The 20651-nt window shown below is 41.7% G+C and overlaps 1 protein-coding gene across 1 annotated transcript in view; it reads right to left on the bottom strand.

The window, feature by feature from the left end:
- flna (filamin A, alpha (actin binding protein 280)) overlaps nt 1-17323 on the bottom strand; it is a 30559-nt gene extending 13236 nt beyond the window's left edge. Inside the window, exons 1-20 of the mRNA XM_030767268.1 lie at nt 16945-17323; nt 8080-8331; nt 7620-7717; nt 6231-6378; nt 5893-6011; nt 5594-5671; nt 5281-5443; nt 4965-5165; nt 3773-3910; nt 3294-3420; nt 2956-3092; nt 2645-2841; nt 2257-2370; nt 2010-2153; nt 1670-1793; nt 1335-1495; nt 1133-1223; nt 787-956; nt 518-635; nt 65-327 (exon numbers count right to left, since the gene is read on the bottom strand). Of these exons, the coding sequence (XP_030623128.1) occupies nt 65-327; nt 518-635; nt 787-956; nt 1133-1223; nt 1335-1495; nt 1670-1793; nt 2010-2153; nt 2257-2370; nt 2645-2841; nt 2956-3092; nt 3294-3420; nt 3773-3910; nt 4965-5165; nt 5281-5443; nt 5594-5671; nt 5893-6011; nt 6231-6378; nt 7620-7717; nt 8080-8331; nt 16945-17323 (3222 nt within the window). The remainder of the gene's footprint in view (nt 1-64; nt 328-517; nt 636-786; nt 957-1132; nt 1224-1334; nt 1496-1669; nt 1794-2009; nt 2154-2256; nt 2371-2644; nt 2842-2955; nt 3093-3293; nt 3421-3772; nt 3911-4964; nt 5166-5280; nt 5444-5593; nt 5672-5892; nt 6012-6230; nt 6379-7619; nt 7718-8079; nt 8332-16944) is intronic.
- Nucleotides 17324-20651: the final 3328 nt, after the last annotated feature.

Here is a 20651-nt window from a genome sequence, read left to right as displayed (position 1 = left end):
GAATTTCACATATTTTCAGAAAATCTTACTAAAAAGGGGAAATCATGTAAACATCTTTCCTCACCTTGGATGGGTCAGTTGGAGCCACAGCCTCGACTGGGAATGGACTGCCTGGGATGGGGGCTCCATCGTAAGTGAGCTCCACCTCGTAAGGCCCCTTGTCTCTTGGGATAAAGCGAACTTGGCTTGTCTCAGGGCTCAGACCTGGTTCTACCTTGCAGGGTACAGATTTGCCTGCTGGGCCAGTGACCTTTGCCCCCACCTTACCCTGACCCCCAGCACCCTTAGACTTAACAGTGATATCTTGGTCTTTTCCGACAGTCATCTCTGAAAAGCACAGGAGGTTAGGAGTTAGTTATATACTGGTTTTCACAGCAGTGCCCACAACACAAGAAAAAACAAGGTTTAACCATTTACGATCACTAAAATTAAGTCCAGCAGTTCAATTAAAATTACACAATGAACACAGCTAAGACCAAAGCAAGGCAAAGAATAAAAGTAAATGGTAGAAACTTACTGTCTCCAAGGCCTGACACCTTTATCTTGCTGAGGTCCAAGGAAGGAGCCACAGGCACAGAGAAAGGGCTCTTGGGAATAGGGTCACCTCCATATGTGACATTGACACCCATGTTACCCTAAGAAAGAAAAGTAGGATTGAGCACTGTGCTATTAAAAGATGGATGTTACACAAAATACACTATTATTCTCCCCGGTTATTCCATTCACGTTTCCAATTTACGAAGCAATTTTGCAGACTTAAATTTCATCTTGTAATGTGTTCCTCACCTGTTGTACAGGCGTGTATTTGACAGTGTAGGTGTTGTCATGGTTGTTGATGATGTCAAAGTCACGAACAACGTCGCCCTTAGTGGGCCCTGTGAACTGAGCATCCAGCTTGGCCTTGCCAGCACCCTTAGTGTTCACAGTGAAGTGAGTGGGTTTGTTCAGCTCCACACCTGGAACAAAACAGAGACATACAGAACAGCATTACTACATTAAAGATCATTAACTGATTATCACTTGGAACTGCAACCGCCCTATTTGTTGCTGCAGGAAGCACGAACATAACCTTCACCTTTGAAGGAACTACAGTAGTAAAAAAATCCATGGGAATCAGAAATATTGATCTCACCACTGCGGTTGAGACCAGGTCCCTCAGCTTTGACTTTGCTGGCATCATGAGAGGGGTCAACTTTGATTCTGATGGGTGTCATAGGAATGGCCTACAAAACATAAAAGAACTGAGAACTGAGCACAGGTCCAAAGCCACATGCATGCACACACACACAGAAACACACAGACACACACACACACACAACGATCTGATTTGTTACCTGATCAGCAAACAGCACCATGATGGTGTAGGTGCCAGCACCTGGAGGAGTGTATTTGACAGTGAACGTGTCGTTATCATTTCTGATGATGTCAAAGTCGATATCAGCCTCAGCTGCACCCACGACACCTGGAGAACACTTAATTCCAATGCTGATGTCACCTGGAGAGAGACCGAATGGAGGGAAGGGATACCAACATCAATGCCTCAGACACTATATCACAGGTAGCAAAGTGGAATCATTGTGAGTCAGATCATTCAGTCATACTTTAAAGTATTATTTAAGGCACTTTAAATATGAGCCAGCAGGCCGCATGTATTTGAATGTTACTTTACCCTGTCCAGCCTCAGCGCAGTCTACAGTAAAGTATGTTGGCTCAAAAGCTTTCAGGCCAGTCTTGGCAACACCAGGTCCAGATACTTTGACTTTGTTAGGATGACAACCAGCCCCAATGTTCATCTACAAAAGAAATTGAGGAAAAATGGCAAATGATGTTATGCAAGTAAATTATGTGTTCCAAAATAACCTAACATTTACAGACTTTAAGATTATTTCATTAAATATATATGCAGTCTTGATATGAGAAATATAAGACCCTGCCTGACTAACAATTGATAAGTTGATGCTGTAATGAAATTTTCAGTGTCTGCAGGTATTTGGTCTGTGGTGACTAACCCTGAAGGGGCTTTCAGGGATGTTGACTCCGCCCCAGGACACCATGACAGTGTGTTTGACGGGCTTGCGTGGGGTGTAGCTGCAGCTATAGGTCCCATTGCCATTATCCTTCACCTGGACATCCACTGGGTTTCCATCTCGATCCTGCGAATCAGAAAACCCAGGGTTGATCAGTGCTCTGTTCATCCAAAGTCCTGTTAAGTAGAATATCCTTAAGTTTGTCGAACTGACAAACTAAAATACATGCCTGAGCTTGGATCTTCAGAGGAGCTTTTCCAGCCTGTTTAGCATCCACGGTGAACTCAGCAGGCTTACCCACTGACAGTCCTGTGCTCTGAAGACCGGGACCATAGGCTTTCACCTTAAACACACAGAGACCACAACTTAACCCATCAATTCATAAAAACAGACCGACACTTTAAATGAACTCAGATATGTGGCCAGGAGCAGCCAAAAGGGGTTTTAAAAAGTTTATTGCACAGACAAAACCAATTCAATTCAACCAATTTTCAGTTACTCAATACTCTGACTGAGGTATTCTGGTTAAAGGCGGATCAGTTCAAATCAAACAAGATGATAAAACAGACAGTACAATCCCTGTGTAATGGTTGTGGGTGTATTGTTCTGGGCTCTACCTTGTCTGGGTGGAAGTCTTTTCCAGGGGCTGGTAGGATTTCAGCCATGAAAGGGCTGTGCTGGATGTCCTCATTCTTACAGAGGACATGCACAGCATACTCTCCAGGTTCTGTTGGCCAGTACCGTACATCACAGGATCCATCACCCTTATCATCACACTCAATCTTAGCTGGTGATGGTCCCTCTACAGAGAACCCTGTATGAAATGGAAAACATTGGATAAGAACGTTTTACTGTCACATTCTTAGCTGTCGAGAGTTTAACCTTAAACGTAGAGAAACGGGAAGTTAATACCGTAAGCTAAACCCACCTAATGTGCCAACGTCATCTCCAACTGCCTCCACCACAAAGTCAGCAGACTTGCCAACTACACCACCCTCCAATCCTGGACCCCATGCCCTCACCTTCTGTGGCCCTGCCTCACCTCCAATCTTAACCTCAAATGGGCTGAGAGCAGAGGGATTGATTTAGGAAGAAGGAATGTAAAATAGACAGAACATACATTTTTTGTTTCAGCACTCAGAGATATTTATATACTGACTGATCAAGGATAAGTCATTTTTATTGGTTGCAGCTGACAGAGTTACGGTTAGCAAAAGTTTTAAATACCAAAGTAGTCTTTCAAATCTGAAATAACAGTGGCCTCACCTGCGAGGAATGTGCTGACCGCCCCATGTAATGGTGATGATGTAAGTTCCTGGGGTAGTGGGGTAATACTCAAAGCTATAGACTCCATCTCCCAGATCCTTCTTCTTACAAGGTTCCTCCAGTCCCTCTGCAATACACACACACACACAGACACAGACACAGTGAGATACAACCTCAATGAACAGTTTGAGCAGTCCTGGGCATGTTACCATCAGCTGCTCTACAACATTAAGTTTCAAATTTGAGAAAGGCAAATTTTCAATCCAAACACAGAAAATGTCAAAATTTCCAGTTCCTGCTACAATCCTACCATGTGGTATGAGGATTTCATTAAATCTTTATGACATTAATGAAATTTCACGAATATATTTCAAGACAAGGCCTAGTTACTTGAGTGATGATTTGCTGCCTCATGAAATTGACCAATAGGATGGGTGGGAAGTTGGAAGGGAAACAAAGTGTGATTATTGTCCACTTACTTGGTCCTTTGATAGTGACTTTCAGGTCTCCTGTACCAGCTCCTTTTGTATATACCTTGAACTCTGCAGTCTCCTTAATTCTCAGGCCTTTGGGCTGCAGACCACGCCCCTTAGCTCTGCAAAGGCTGGGGTTGCAAGCTAATTGGAAAAGAGAAGGTTTTGAGAGATCTAGTAACTACATGAAGTATTTCTGTCACACTCAAATCAAACTTCTCATTTGTGATCTGTTAGATGCCAGGGCTTCAACTACAAAACTCATTCTGTTCTTTATACTCTGTTGCAGACAGGAAATACTTGTTGGAGATAGTGCACTGAAGGATATATGGCTGCTTATCTACTTCACTTTGAGTCTAAAAATTACCATGGGAAAAGGTTCCTTATGACCAAAGGGAAGACAGTGTGGCAACAGTGACAGTACATAACACGAGGAAACAGGTTTATGCCAGTGTCTGATAATAAAAGCTATTATTAATACCGCTAAAGTACTCATGTGTCATTTCAATATGAGTCATTGAAAAAGATCCAACAAATGTGGAATGAACGACTCAGAAGGGAAAAAAAATGTGTCTATACTTACGGGAAAAAAAAAAAAAAAACCTATCAAAGACATTGCAAACCTATCCCTGCCAAAAAGTATGCCAAATGAGAACATCAGAAGGTTCTGTTTGTCATTAAAATAACGAATATTTTTTTATTGGTTTCACTTGCTGATTTTAGTGGCAGTGCAGAGGAGATTTGCTGCCCAAAGCAAAACCATGCAGTTCACCAACAATAAGCAGCAGATCAAGTACCCAATAAAGCTCCAAGGAAACAGGAAATGACATCAGAAGCCAAGAGGCTGATCCAAAGAGACAGGAAGAGATATCACTTGACAAAGATGACACGAGTCTATCAGGAGAAGAGACAGAAGCAGCAGTGAAGAGATACTGTCCAACAAAGAGTGCAAAATAGAGAAAGAGCCGTTTAGACAGGCATACGAATCAACGAGGGAAAAAAACAGTAAAGCTTCGCACAAGAAGCTAAAGAGGACAAACAGGCTTTACAAATAAATACTATTAGGTCTATTTCCCTCTGAAGGCCTTTCAGTGGCTTAACTCCACCTCCATCCATTCTCCATCCACCCCATCTACACCAGCTCCCATTTTTATGCCTCTTGCCCTACATGCATCGCCCCTCTAGTTAGCTCTCTCACCTTCTCCCACAGTGACTGTATATGGGCTCTTGGAGATCTGGCCACCAGCAAAGGTGATATAGATGGTGTGCTGGCCCTCTTGGGTGGGCTTGTAGGTGCAGCGATAGCTACTGTTGCCTTTGTCCTCAACATGGCATTCTACTGTGTCCTTCTTGCCACTGGGGTCCACAATGACCACCTCAACCTCGCCCACGCCTGCACCTGAGAGAGTGTATGTAAGAGTTATTTAGTAATGTTTTAGCCAGACTTTTTTTTTTTAACATAGAGAGGTGCTAAAGCATGTTCTATATATATGTATTGTCTTTAAACTGCTTACCTGCTGTGTAAACATCAAAGTAGGTGCTCTTGTTTGCAATGTTCCCTGTGGCCTCCAGTCCAGGGCCTTGGGCTGTGACTTTGCTGGAATCTCCCTGCGCCATTCCCACAGCCACTTCAAAGGGACTCTTTGAAATGTGCTGTCCTGCGAATAGCACAGTCACCTAGGAGACGTGACAGGGATCAACATTTAACCAGGCAGTGCAATAATCATGAAAGCGTTAAACTGGAAATTCCATACTGTTTTCAGTAACTGACAGATACTATTAGATTATCTCAACATAACATCATTTGTACCAGTAGAGAATCATTACCTTGTGCATTCCAGTGACTTTGGGTATGTAGAATACTGAGTAGGTACGATTTTTGTCATTGTTAGGAGTCACTTTAGCCTAATAGGAGAGAGAAAAATGAACACAGTTAAACTGTCATTAAAAAATAAAAGCATAAAGGTGTTCACTAACTAAGTAAATTCTCTGACTTAAAAATTTCGTTTTGAGTGAGGTATTATGTCTAAAGAAATTGTTCTAAGTCAGAGAGCTGATATAAGACAATGTTTATTTTAGAGCATTAGGTATGCTATTGTGTCTGTGTGCTCAGGCTGTCTTCACACCTCCTCACGGTGTCCAGCAGGGTCCTCCACATACACCAGCACCTCACCCATGCCAGCACTGATTGTCTCAACAGTGAATACAGCCTTCTTCATCACCACATTACCAGTAGGCTCAATACCTGACCAGAGACAGCAGGGTTTCAGCACATACAGGGTTTAAAATACACTCTCGTATTACTGGTTAAATAACACTCCCTGGCTCAGCCTTTAGAGTCAGGTAACAGTACTTTCAGTTAGAATAGCAGTGATGGTATAACATCTAATCCATAGTGTCAGTGAGCCATACTAACGGGAACGATGTTAACATGACCTGATCAATTATGCCACTGCAAGCTTACCTGGTCCATAGGCACGGGCCTTTTTGGGATTGAGTTTGGGGCGCAGGGGGGCACCAGGCTTGAGTTTGGCTTTGGGGAATTGAGACAGGTAAGTCATGACAGAGTGCTCATCCACATTGGGATCAACAATCTCCTCTGGGGTGATGACCTAATATTCAAAAGGAGGAAAAACAGGGAATATAGAGATATGAGCTAAATGGGACATATAACAAGTATAGAACAGCCTGATGGTATCGTGACTGTCACTGATCAACAAGAGGAAATATGGTGTTAGTGTTATGAATTGCTATGACAACCGCCATCACTCGCGACAGACTGGCAGCCAACAGACAAACCACATTTTTGTAAGCTCTACTTGTACCTAAAGAAGGGAAATTCTGTCAACCACACAAGCAAACGACAGTACACAATACACAGCGCCTGGCACGCAATCTTACCAAACACCAAAAGCCTGAGCTGCAGGCACCTTTAACCAGAATACCTCAGTAAGAGTATTGAGTAACTGAAAACACTCATATGAAACCATTTTCATTCAAAGGAAGTGCCTGGCTTGGTGATCATGTTTTCAGGTGTATAATCTATAAATTAACTTTTAAAACAATGCACTGAAATACAAACTGTTATAAACAATGATTTCTAAAAACACACTAAGGTTTTTAAAGATGTCAACTAGGCATTGAATGATGTGTATAGAATGCTGAATGTTGTGTCCTCATTTCACCTGTAGTTAGCACAACTGCACAGAAACTCGGGTGCTACAGTCTCAAAACCCTCGACCACTTCTTTTATTTGAGTCATGGTGTAACCACAGCCACCAGTACAGGAATAAACTGTCACTTTTGCCCATGTGTTTGCTAGAATTAACAACGCAACCATTTCTGCATGGACATCTACAACAATCTCCACATCCACACTTCCTTTCAACAATTTCCTATTTTATCAATCATTCACAGTCACATTCTAAAGAATGCTTGAATGAGCTCTGAGGCTTACAGTTAAGTATACAGAAGATGTGTTTAACGTTTCGTACGGATGCCTTTGTTCAGTTATTTTTTGTGAACTGAAAAAAAAAAGACCAACAATTTGTCTATCAAATGGATCTTTGTAGTTGTATGTACAGTCTTTTATATACAATGTTAGCTGTGAAGGCAACTATACTTTTGGCTATTGAGATGGCTCTGATTCTTGGAATACACAATATTCATGAATAAAGACAGAATGTGACCTGTGTCATTTATAATTTGCTTTGTAAATCCTAATACAACAAAGCATGATTGCTTTGTCTCTATATTGGTCATGCAAGATACACAAGATATACACTAAGTGTACTTAGTGAGTATCATAACAGATATGCCAAAGACAATTTTTTTTTTTAATCTGCATTCATACCTGGGGAACACCCAGCCAATCGTCTGCCTGCTGCATGGCCTCACGTGCATTATCCACAGGTTTAGTTTGATCCCAAGAATCCCAATCAGGACACAGACCTACAGGGAAGAAACATCATTTTATAGATAGGCAAACTACAAACCACTAACCAAACTACTTCAACCACGATGGACAGAGCTTTTGTTGCCCTTTTTGGCAAGCAGCAAATTGTAATGTTCCTGTTCCTACTCCCATTACTGCACTCTCTCCCCCCTTTCTCTCTCTCTCCCTCAATTTGACGACCACCTTGTTCCAGGTTCCTGATCAAATTACACAGGTATGCCAAACATCTCAGAAATGTAAACAGCCCTGTGGCCCAATCCCTTTTAAAATGAGCCACACTGGGGGTTGAACCAGCCGTCTCAGTTCTCAGCACCCATCTGTGACCCTCTGCCTCCCTCCACCCCCCACCCCCCCTCACCTGGGGCACAGCTGTCCACCAGAGCTCCAAGGGCCTTGCCCGACTGCCAGTCGCGGCTGAAATTGGTGATGGGCAGCTCAGGCAGTTTGTTCTGGATCCATCCGAGCAGCCTCTGCTTGGGTGTCTTCTGTTTGTTGTCGTCTGCATCCTCCTCCTCGTCCCACATGGGCATGGAGATGGAGTAGTGCAGGATGAGAGTCCATATCAGCCCCAGGATCAGCTTCAGGTTCCCATCCACTATGGCTTTACTGTCTGAGAACAAAAACACACACAGCCAATAGAAGGGTAAGTTAGAGAGGGTAAAAAAAAAATGAAGAGGGAAATGAGGTATAGTGATGAGTGTAAAGGAAGGGAAAGTGTGTGTGTGTGTGTGTGTGTGTGTGTGTGTGCATGTGTGTGCATGTTTGGGGGCAGCTACTGAAGGCAGAAAAGTTGAGTAACTGTTTTCAAGATATAAAGCTCTTTTTACAAATTTAAAGAGCTTCCAACAACTGAAACAAATGATGTGAGGATTTTTACATGTAGGTGCCCCCCCACACACACCCACACGCACACACGCACCCACACGCCCACACACCCACACACAGTCATCTAATGACCCTGCTTTCTATAAGTAATACTCGAGTTATTAAGACTGTTTACATTTTTTTCTTGAATGCACGTTGCCTACTGGCATGGGTCCAACCCCAGAGTGTGGAAGATATGAATAAAGGCATAAAGCCCTGGGTTTAAGCATGCAGGGAGCTGTTATTGTCTCATCTGTGGGGCATTTAAGGACAAACTCAATTCAGCTCCTTCCAGAACACCCTGTTACAGAAGAACTCCTGTGCATGCTGCAGAAGACTGAAGCAACAGCCTGTAGACTCAGTCAGCAAGGAGGAAGTAAAACTGGCCCTCCCTGGGTGCCTCCACCCTTTATCAAGGGTAGACGCACACATACCAACACACACACACACACAAAATTACATTCACACTTGCCTAACTTACTCATTTCAACACTGGGGTATGCAATCTTTCACACTTTCTCTGTATATCACAAACTGTTAGAGCACACACCCATCCAGCCAAATGAGAATGGACAACATATGCCCTCCATGTATCCTGAGTCAGTGCTGACGGTAAAAATGCGATTTATGCACTGGACTAGATGTGTAAAGATAACATGGATGATTACTGACTGTTAGTGCAGTTTTGCTTTCAGGGGAGGGGTGGGGCAGATAGGGCTTTTCCTGTTCTAACTGAAGCGTGCTCCCTGATGAAATGGATGGGAGTTGAAATAAGCTTGACTGGTATGAGAGAGGAAGCAGTTTTCAGTCTGAGTCCACCCTCCCCAACACACAGCTTAACAGTTAGAGAGAGAAAGCAAAGATCAAAAATGACATTATTACATCACCTTCATGGAATTCATGCAGACTAGACAACATGTTTGTTATACAGCTTCAGATTTAATGAGCTTAGAGAGTGTGCACTTAGACATCTCTCTCTCCCTTCTACTTTTTGTCTCCCTGTCCGTCTGTGAATCTCCCATCTGTTCATTGGTCTAACCGTCCATCTCATTCTTGGTCTCAGCAGGGAAGGTTAATTGTTCATGTGTGTATTGTCTAAGACCAGACTAAATGCTTCCTCTCCACATTGCCAGACAAAAATAGCAACTACTACATGTTAAATTAACATGCTGCTCATAACACTGCAAACCATAAGAAAGGGATACAGAATTATGAACAATAAACCGACGTAAGTAGAAAGTGATGATGGTCATTTCAGAGTGTATTAAGAAATATTTTTGGATATCACTCTTGACCCCCCCTCTGGTTACCTAACAACCCTACTTTTGCCATGTAAAACAGCACATTTGCACTTTTTATTTTTTTTATTTTTTATTTTTTTAAGAGAATGGTTTATAAACCTCAAATCCCCAAAGTCTGCTGGAATCTGGTCTGGCTTCTGTGAAGTGGCGATCTGAACTTTTTTTTCCAGATTCTCTATCTGAAGGCTACAGCACTGGAGATTGTTTTCAGACCTCAGGGAAATAAAATGGAATTTATGGACCCAGAAAAAGAACCCTTCTTGTCCTCAGACCTTTAAAGAACATGGGGAGAAATGCAGGCTGCTTTTCTAAGGCTTCCAAAAAAGCAAAAGTTCACTTACTAAGTAGAACATCCAAAAGCTCACCATCACATATTCACACACAGTTACACTACTCACAGCAGAGTGGTCAAGAGAAAAAAAAAAGTGTGTGGATGACTGACCAAGCCCAAAGCCCAACAACTGTTCTGTTGCCATGACAGCCTGGACAGTGATTCGATCTGTATGACAACAGGGTGGCTACTACTGTCTGACTCACTCTCACAGCAAGACAGAAAAAACAAAGGGTTAGAGAGAGAGAGAGAGAGACAGAGAGACATATAGACCAACAAATAGAAAGAGAGATAAAAAAAAAATGTGGAGAGTGATGGAAAATCTTGTTCAGTCTGCTATGTGGCAAGCAAGTTGGAGCTTGTCAAAACAATTAAAAACTATGGACTTGTTAAATGTGTTATTCAGTGCCGGGATGGTCCTGACACTCCTGACACAGCACTGTTGTGCAACATGAAAAGAGATAGACAGGCAGTATCATATTTCAAAAAAAAAAAAAATTCTGTTCATCTACTTCGCCTTAACTCAACCAACATCAACCCCTCTTCTATTTTTTTAAGTCTCTAACCCACACAGTATACTTTCTCATTCAATAAACCAACAGGCCAAGGAGGAATTCTACGCCCCCTATATGGTAAAGAGGACATGATGACAGATTCAGTACACGTCAACTATGAAGTGGCAGCAGCAGATTAAAAAAAAAAAAAATTATGATTCCACAAACAGTAACTGAGACTCAAAGTTGAGGTTGGCCCTTGAAAAACTAAGATACGATCTTTACTACCTCAAGCCTAATGGATAGGGCATTTCATCCATTCCATAGACACCAATGACCCACAAAACCCCACTGTGGTGATGAAAGAATGTATAGTCACATCCAGAAACATTATAGAGGCAGTGTTGTTTTGGGTTGAGGGTGAAGAATTGGGATCTGGTGACGTACGTCACACTGCAACAAACATATAAACCATGACAGGAATCTGAGTAGTATTCCCACCACAGTACCAGGAACTCTGTCTTCACACTGGCCTTTTTTGGATATGGACACTCTGAGGCATTCATCCGTTTAAAAAGACAAATTCCCAAAACATGATTACACAGAGAGAGAAGGGGAGAGAGGGAGAGCGAGAGATGAAAAGATGTAGAATAGAGAGAAAGGACAAGGGGGTGGGTTGTCAGGGGGGGTGGGGGGGTGGGGGGGTGGGGTTTGGGGGTGGGGGGCAATTCTGTTCTAGCCATTTCAAAGCTGTGACGCATCATGTCTGATATGAGCCACAGAATCCCTCAAGCAAAATTCCCATGACTCACCGTCTCTGTAGACATGCTATTAGACAGCACCTCTGACATCAGCACTTAACTCTGACCCTCTATTCACTCACCTCTGTTCTTCACCATCCTAACACTGTCCTGGTATTTGGTGCAAAGAAAAAAAAAAAAAACCTCTGAGAAGACCTGAGCATTTTGTTCTGAATGACCGTCCGACATATCCCAATAAAATGTTCTAAAACCACACTGAGTTTTACCTCAGGCGTCCAAATTAACAGACTGATCAACTGATGGTGCAATAAGCCACACTGTGACAGAGGAAGATTCCTGCATGCATTCCAATAAGATCATCATCAAGCTGGTCTGGACTCCTCCCTAGAAACAGTCACCATGGGAGACACAGAAAACACTCATGGACATTAACCCTTTCACTGCTAACCCTTGGGGGCAACAGCATAGATACTAACTAAACATCATGAACTCAGTAAAGCACTGCTAAAATATTAAGATTATATGGGTACAGCTGGTTTCAATGTCTGAGTATCTTGTCTGTCACATCTTCAAATGTGACTAATAGACATAAATGTTTAAAGAAACCAATGTGTTGAACTGAGATCAAATTGTGGGGAAAAAAAAAAACGGCCAATTCAGGAAAGACTTCTGAAATAGGGCACATCCAAAACATGGTTCTGAAAGCATGAACTCCACGAGCAAACTTCCTCTTTCTTTCCTTTCTGCTGCTTCCAAATGTCCCTCCCTCCCTTTCTCATTCCCTACTTCTCCCTCCCTCTCCTTCTCCCTCTCTCTCTTTGGAAATGTTCCCCTTGGTTTTTTAGCCTTAAAAGGGCAGAAGCAAACTTGATCCTGGCAGGCCACCCATTCCCCTGCTCAGAGGTTTCTGATTACAGCAGAGAGAGGGAAGGAGGGAGGGAGAGAGGGAGGGAGGGAGGGAGGGAAAAAAAAAGACTAGAACACTGAAAACTGCTGTGTTTGGACTTTTGTAAAACCCCATATTGACAGTGTTGGATTGTCATTTGGCTGCCCTTGTCCTGCAGCTGGATGGATACCAGACCCAGCAGCATAACCTCCCATCAGAGTGTATGACTGTGTCCACAGACAAAAAAGCAGTGCACGCGCACACACAGACACACGCACACAGTGGGTAAAGACAGTTGAATGTGCCTGTCCATCTACCTCTTACATGAAAAGTTCTAGCTCAACTCCAGAAAATCACTCAAACTCTGCATGCATATGCAAGAAGCTGGAAAGCCATTTGAAAAAATTAACGCACATCATTACAGCCGCACTGATAAGCCCTGCTGATGTGATAAGAGCAGCCGCTCAAAGAGAAGTCAAGCTCCACTCGGTGTACTCATAAACAACCGGGGAAGATATGATCGTGTGTATACAGTACAACAGCCCAGGACACGAGAGAATACCTTACATCCAATAGTGCTTTTCAATACTACTTGGATTACGTAAGAACTAGGCACTCCGGGACAGAGTCTTTCCGGTCCAGTATGCATATGCAGATAGAATGGCTCTCTTTATTTGGTCAAGCAATGAGGACCTTGACAGTCATTATGGCCACTGAGCAAAACTTCTGAAAACGTGCTTTCACACATCTTTCTATTCTTTATTCTTCCCAACAACTCTGCCTTAAAAAAAGGAAGCTTTGGTGTAACATATCATTCCTTACAATTAGCTTAACAACTTCTGCCAAATTTAATTACCTTATCAACTAAGCTAAAGCCCAGTGGAAAAGCAAATTACAGAAATCTCAGCTAAGCAAAGGAACAAGTCATTCTTGATCTTGTGTAAGTCTTGCTGCCTTTTTCTCAGTTTGTCCATCTATCTGTCTGTCTCCTTCTGCTGAGTGGCAATTGTTTTCTCTTTCTGTCTTTCTTTCTATCTATCCCTCTCTCTTGAGTGCTGAGGTTTAGATCTTCACCAACAGAATGAAACTTACAAAATGTCTTCATGTGGTTTGTGCAGCTGTTGCCTTGGTGGGTCGTGGAAACTTTAAAAACAGTTTTAAATGTTTTAGTAAAACTGCAAGAGTTCAGTGAGTCACAAAAACCCCATCAGTGTTCTGATTCATCCATTTCATTGGAGATCCAAAAGGGAAAAGGCCATAGCATCCCAGGCCTTGAGCAATGAATCTAATGGCAGAAAGACATTAATATTTCTATGCTAAACAACAAGTGGTTTCCATTCTGTGGCACAATATTTGCATGCACACAGACCTAAAAGTAATCACTGGTTTTACAGGCCCAAATGTTGATCAGTTTTACATAGCACCACTTTCCTCCTGCTAACCCATGTAAGGAACTACTTCAAAACCTAAAGAGCCTTCTCCAAAGATTTCAAGCTACTGCCAAAGGGAAAGCTGAAAATGGACAGGAAATCCTGGCATTGATCACAAAGGACAGGATCCTGTCAGAGGGCCCATGGTTAGCACCTATGCAGTGAGCAAAATGGTTAAAATACAAACAAATGGCACCAGCCCAGGATAACATCTGAATAAATGAGCTCCATTCTACTACCAAAATCATCAAACTGACCAGAGCAAACCATGAGCAGAAGGCCACTTTGAACAGATTAGAGCCAAATAGCACAATCTGCTTGAATTTTCGCCTTATCCATACAACATCTAAAGGATTATGGCAAATATTGTAAATTTAAAGTCCCTACTGTTCTTTAACAGACCAAATTACAGAAGACTCTCTTACATCTGAAGTTTCAGCTTTTACAATCCATGCAATTCCACTAAACATCCCTGAACTTTTGATCCTGTTCACCATCCTAGCCCAACAGTCTATTTGCCAGATACTGATCCTTAAAGAGTTACAACTAGGCCCTTTTACAAATTCTTTTGCAAAACTTTCGCAAGATTACATACGATTCGGGGATAGGCATTTAAGACCGAGATATACTGTTTCTTTGAATTTATTATTGTTCTTGCAAGTTCTGTCCTGACTAAGGGGCTTGCAGGAACACTCTTGTAAGATCACTGAGTAACAGATTTGATGAAAACATGTTCCAGATGGCAGAGGCCACACCTAGAACTGAATGACAAACAAGGGATCTGGAGGGAGCCATATCTAACTCTACCTAGAATCCACCCCATCCCTCCACCCATCTCGGCACGAGTCAGGAAAGGTAAGACCTGTCATGACTGAGCTGCAATGAATACTCCCCCTCCCCGTCCTGTTGCCTTTATACAAGCAAGCAGAACATTCCAGACATCATACTGAATAGATGAACCACAAGACCTGAGAACATCTATCTCTAAAATAAAATTAATGTTAAATAAATTTGTTTAGCACTTTGAGTAGGCCTATATTTGTTACGAATGTACAGATGTCCAATAATGAAATTTATTAAAAATCTTCATTCGTCATCCATTCATGGGTTGAAACCTCTAATGTTGTGGGGGGTGCACAGTTTTGTATACGAGCAATTGTCAAGGTTGCAATTCTAAGTTCCTATTTAAAAAGGAGGCACAGTTAGATAGAATTTAACTGAACGCTAGGATCGTGTGTCATATGTGATGATGAAATGATGATACATCTGCATCTTAAATATCTTGTTTGTCTTGAGCAACCATTAATTTAAGGTCAATCAACATTTTGGATTTCTTAAGGAAAAAAGAAACAGCTATTAGCACATGTTTGATTCATATCCTCCAGGGCCTGTTGGAACCAGTGCTCCCTGAAGCAGTGTTCTTGCGCAGTCATCCATTCACTGGTTCACCAATGGCCCGCCATGCTTTCTGTGAGGGATAATGTGTTGTTTCCTTGCGAGACAATTCTTGTCACATATCATAAAATCTGATTTTGTCAAAGACAGAGACACACAACATATCATGCAAAACTGATCTGTTGTACGTAGTGTGTTGATGAGAAATTAGTATAGACTGGAATGGAGTCAGCATAAAGTGAAATATGGATTCAACTACACAGTCAGTAACTAGATTTTAATCTCCTTCCTGACAGACTCTTCTTTACTTTGCTAATTTTTCCTCAGTGTCTTTAGTCTGTTATTATTGCGAGATTTCATTCCTAGTGGTGCACACTTGGAGAAACCACTCCCATCTCCAAAAATGAGCCCTTAAAAATATGTCATATGTCACCAGCAAAAATCAAAGCACAATATTTAAAAAGACATCACACAGAGTATTGAAGCCTAAGTTTCTGATGGCAAACCTCCATCGGCCTCTCCAAACTGACAGCCCTGTCTCTGCATGAAACCCATTCCTGAGGCATACGTCTGAACACATTAAAAAAGCACAGTGTTGCAAAAGTATGTTGCACTCAGTTTTCTCCAGTAAATAAGGTGTGCCTTTTGGCAGTGCTTTGGTATGTATAGACCCAAGCATAAAATGTGATGGAGTCAGGTAGCAACGTGATGAACATGCAGTTAATGCATTTTCTTCTGTCTTTCTCTGAGTTTTTTTCTTTACCAGGATAAATGTTCTCTGACTATCATAGACAGTGCCCTGTGAATGGGTATATGCATTTAGCTTTCACAGCACCAACTTTTTATAGAGGAAACCTATACAAAGTGGCATATAGTAGAATAATTTTCTAAAAAAGACAGAAAATAGTTCTCTTGTTTAATACCCCACGCTCCCAAAATATATAAATCAAGTCCGTAAACAGAGCTTTAACACGGCACCCTATCAAATGATCAAACTGGTCCAGCACTACTGCAAACAATAGCCTAGTCCACTTCTGGATGCCTAAAATTCCCATCAACAGCATTTGCTCCCCACCCTCCTCGTACTCGTCGTAACACTGCCAAAGTAAGATCTAACAAGAAACAGAAAAGTGTTTATGATTATTTCAACATTTGAACCTAACACGGAATTACAACGAGAGGCGCTCGAAGCACCCTGGAACTACAAGCCACGGTGTCCGCTTTACGACATTAAGGGCAGGTCCACAGCTCGCTTAAAAGCTGCGTGCTGGATTGGACCAACTTCTTTGTCACAATCTCAACACATAGGCTATTTAGCAATATCGTATTTCCACTTTCACTCAGTTACATGTTTAAAATGAGCGGTTGACCACAAAGATGTGATAGTTAGCATACAAAATAAAACTCTGCCGCAAGAAATGGGTTTCCAGCAGAGTTAAACTTTACATAATTCAATCCCGTTATTGTGTGGCCTGAGTTGGTTTCGTGTCCTGAACATAACTCAATCTGAGCATGTTCTCAAAAGTGCATATCTTTGGGGTTAGCCAGTTTTCAGTAAAAATCACTGCATCCGCGTTAACTGCCCATATGGAGTAAAAACAGCGTACAAGATGTAAAATAACTTAAATGCAATCGAATACAATCGTGTAGACAAATTAAATTAATTTTAATTAACGTAGCTAGAAGTTAGCCACTCTGTGGAATTTCAACGAACTCTTTATATGACACAAAATTCAGAAATCATACAAAACGCTCACCAACCTATTGACACAAGTTTGATATTCTCCCTATCAAGGAACTCTAGAGCCACAGAGACGTTCTCCAGCTGCATCTGCCGGAACGTCGGGCGCTGGTTGTACTTGCGGAACATCTTCTTCTGGCTGAGCACCTCCAGTAGCCCGATCAGCCGGAGCCCATCGCTCAGGTCCGTTTGAAGGTTCGCTATGCGCTTGTTCACACATTTTAGGTGTTCGTTACACCACCTTGTGAATGTATTTTGCTGAATCTTCTTCCATGGCGCGTCCTCAGCAAGATCCTTCTCCGTAGCAGGCATGTCTGCGTCCTTGTCCTGGGCGAGAGAGGCGTTGGATACGGGAGCGGCAGTGGCGCTCGACTGGTGGAGGCGTGGGTGTTGACTCATTTTTATTGACTCTGGTCTCCCTTACTAGTTCGCTGTCTAGCTTTTTTGGGTGGAGTCTTGCAGGATTTTTACAATCCTTCGGCTCTTCTTTGTAAAGTTTTTGACTGCTGGAGAAAGAAACAAATGGAAGAAATTTCAATCTAAAAATGTCTTAGATAGAGGAAAGCTTAATTGTGCAGACGGTGCAGAGTTGTGCACGCCATTACGCTGATACATTTCATACACTGGGCAACATTTACCACTTCACTCTTAATAGACTGATAACCATATCATTCAAAAGACACAAATCTTGTTTTATGAATGAATGGATTTTGAGCAACTGGAAACAGCATATTATTAACACAACGGTTTTCACCGCGATTATAGCTAAATCATTTGAAAAAACATATCATATCATATCATATCATATCATCTCTCTCTGCCCCCCCACCCCCACCCCCACCCAACGCTCTCTCTCCCTCTCTCTCTCTCTGTTTGTGTGTGTGTGCGTGTGTGTGTGTGTGTGTGTGTGTGTGAGAGAGAGAGAGAGAGAGAGAGAGTAATCATAGAGAAATAGATTGATAGATATTTCATAGAGACAGCATGTCACTCTATCCACTTAATAAGACAGTGGTTTTAAATTACTGCCAGTACATGGACATAAATATTTATTCATTTATCTCACACATAAATGTTAACCTAGTTCTGAAGCTAATATGAGTAAAAAAATCTTGGACATCTGATGTCCAAGGCACCAAAAGCTCTTCAGCTACGAGTGCAGCACAAAACTATGCAAACATTTTAGACTCTTGAATGTTTTTTTCTCTCTAGTGTATAAGCACGGCAAAATATTGTGGTAAACATTGGTAAATACTACTTCAAAAGTCATGCACCTTGTATCTGCACTTTAACTGTGTGGAAACAGCTTCCAACAGTCACATGTTTCTAATGAAAGGTATAAGATGTTTGTTTCTTTTCTTTTTCTTTAAGTTTGAAGATTTAAACTTGAAATATTGAAAACTGCCAATCCGTAAATTTATTCTGGGGATTATATGTGGATTTATATGTGATTTATATGCATATATATGTGATTTATATGTGTATATATGTTGTTATGCATCCTCTATCCCTTTCTTAAAAAGCAACAATAAATGAAAAAGAAGTATGAAAATTCTGTTAAAAAATAAGGTATTTTGACATCCTTGGATGTATTCATACATTTACAGTATGATGAATCATTTCCTGCTTTTTTCCACTTCAATGTGAGAAAATCCCTAATTGGGTGAAATCTGGCTCACATAACTGGTGTATTAATCCTGCCTTGACTAAATAAGGCAACTCTGCCAAAAGCTTGAGTGAGGACGCAGTTCATAAAGAATGTTTTCCTTAGGCCCTTTTCCTGCTTCTGCCTCTCCAGGAGAATCTAAGGAATGCCAGTGTCCAAGTAGTCAATGATGCCCCCTGACCCCTATCAAGGCCTCTGCATACGTAAAGGTAGATGTGCACTCTGTACCCTCCCCCTCTGATGTTTTAGACACACACACACACACACACACACACACACACACACACACACATCTTTGTTGTCTGAATTACATGCCATCCCATGAACTGAAAAAAAGTGGCCTAATAGTCCCTCACAATGTGTAAGATCGGTGATACTACTACCAGTTTCATCGCAGAGACAACAGGGACTAAGATAGTAGGGGCTGACAAATTTCGCTGTGCTGTAAATTGTACTTTGGCGCCGACTGCAGGACCTTTTGGGTCCTACATGAGAACCCCCATGAAGTTATGAGTCAGATGTCCTTATCTTTACAACAAGCGCAAAAGGTAAACAGGGCATAGCTCAGTAATGTCGACCAGAAACAGCTATTTGTATCATGATGCAGAATTTCAGTTTTTTCATAAATGGTCTACACCACCAGTAGAGCACCTAAGTTCTGTAGAAATGTTTTTTTGTTGTTGTTGTTGTTGTTGTTTTTTTTGAGAGATACGGTGTTAAAAAAAATCCGAATATGCTGATTTGAGACGATGCGTAGGATGTTATGGATATATAAATGAATATTTTATTACAGCAATATGCAGATTATAACATACAATTACAACCACGCCTCAGCGGCACGGGGCGGGGGGGCGAGCGGAAAAGGAAAAGGCGAGCGGTTAACCTACATCGTTGTTGCAAACCACAGAAAGCGAAGTGCGTCTTGTTTAAACAAATGAAAAACAGAGATTACAGTTTTCTAAGAGGAAAGACGACATCTAGAACTGGACAGTTTTTAAATTTTTAGATAAACAGGACGTACGCTAAGCTACATTGTAGCATGGCACCCCCGATAGCTTGATAAGAGCTATTTAGTGCGCTTTTTAAAACTACGATGCTGAAGAGCAAATCACGTTTGTCAGTTAAATTACATCATTATTTTGTGACTTAGTGTACTTTAAGAGGTAAAGAACATTCTGTGTCAGAAACACTTCATGTTACACTCCTAATCCACATTCGACATTGTCAAACATGGTAGGCAAAACTTTCTGTCAAGTGGCGTACCCCGATGTAAGAAGCGCAGTGAGCGTACGGGGGCGCACGTAAAACATCAGTGCCTTGGCAGACAGAAGAGCTTTTTCATATTTTCCCTTATTTGGTGCGGGGCCTTTATTAGATTACTTGACTGATGTGTTTAAAATTCTACACAGCATCGAATGATCTGTTTACATGTCCATAGCTTTGGCATGCGAAAGCCACAAAGGCGGTGTAGGTGACTAGAATGGAAACGGACAAATGACTCTGCGGTAGAGAACATAAACTGCAATTCCAGGGAAATCTTGTTTTGACAGTCATTCAGTAAGAACAGTTCTCACAGGATCTGTCTTTAGCGCGCTGATGGCCCGATTAACTATCCAACAGTAATAATAACAACAGAAGGCACCAATAAGCAGAACAGAACTCTTAACACAGTTCAGAACATCATAGCACAGCTGTCATTTGTTGAAAACAGTTTAACAGTAGTTGGAGATGGAGACGGGGCATACAGTAGAATGCAGTACTTTGAGAGCTAATACATTATTTTTTATACAATGGAGAGTCTGGGAACTTTACATTACACGCCCATGCGATCGCCTAAGGTCACATTTATATTAAAGTGTCTAAAACATATTTCTGCCGGCAGCAATTTTTGTATACAGCCTGCCGCATACTGCGCACTACTGTTGCGCGTCGTAAGATCAAAATGCAAGTTTGTTTATAAGATAATAAATCCGTCCCAATATATCGATAGAAGGGCGTAGAGATATCAATATTCTGTGGCTAACCAGAGCATACACACATGCTTACGTTATCTCGTTGAAGATA

Source organism: Chanos chanos, chromosome 3 (genome assembly GCF_902362185.1).
Source record: "Chanos chanos chromosome 3, fChaCha1.1, whole genome shotgun sequence".
NCBI classification, from domain to species: domain Eukaryota; kingdom Metazoa; phylum Chordata; class Actinopteri; order Gonorynchiformes; family Chanidae; genus Chanos; species Chanos chanos.
This window is presented reverse-complemented; position numbering and strand designations above follow the sequence as displayed.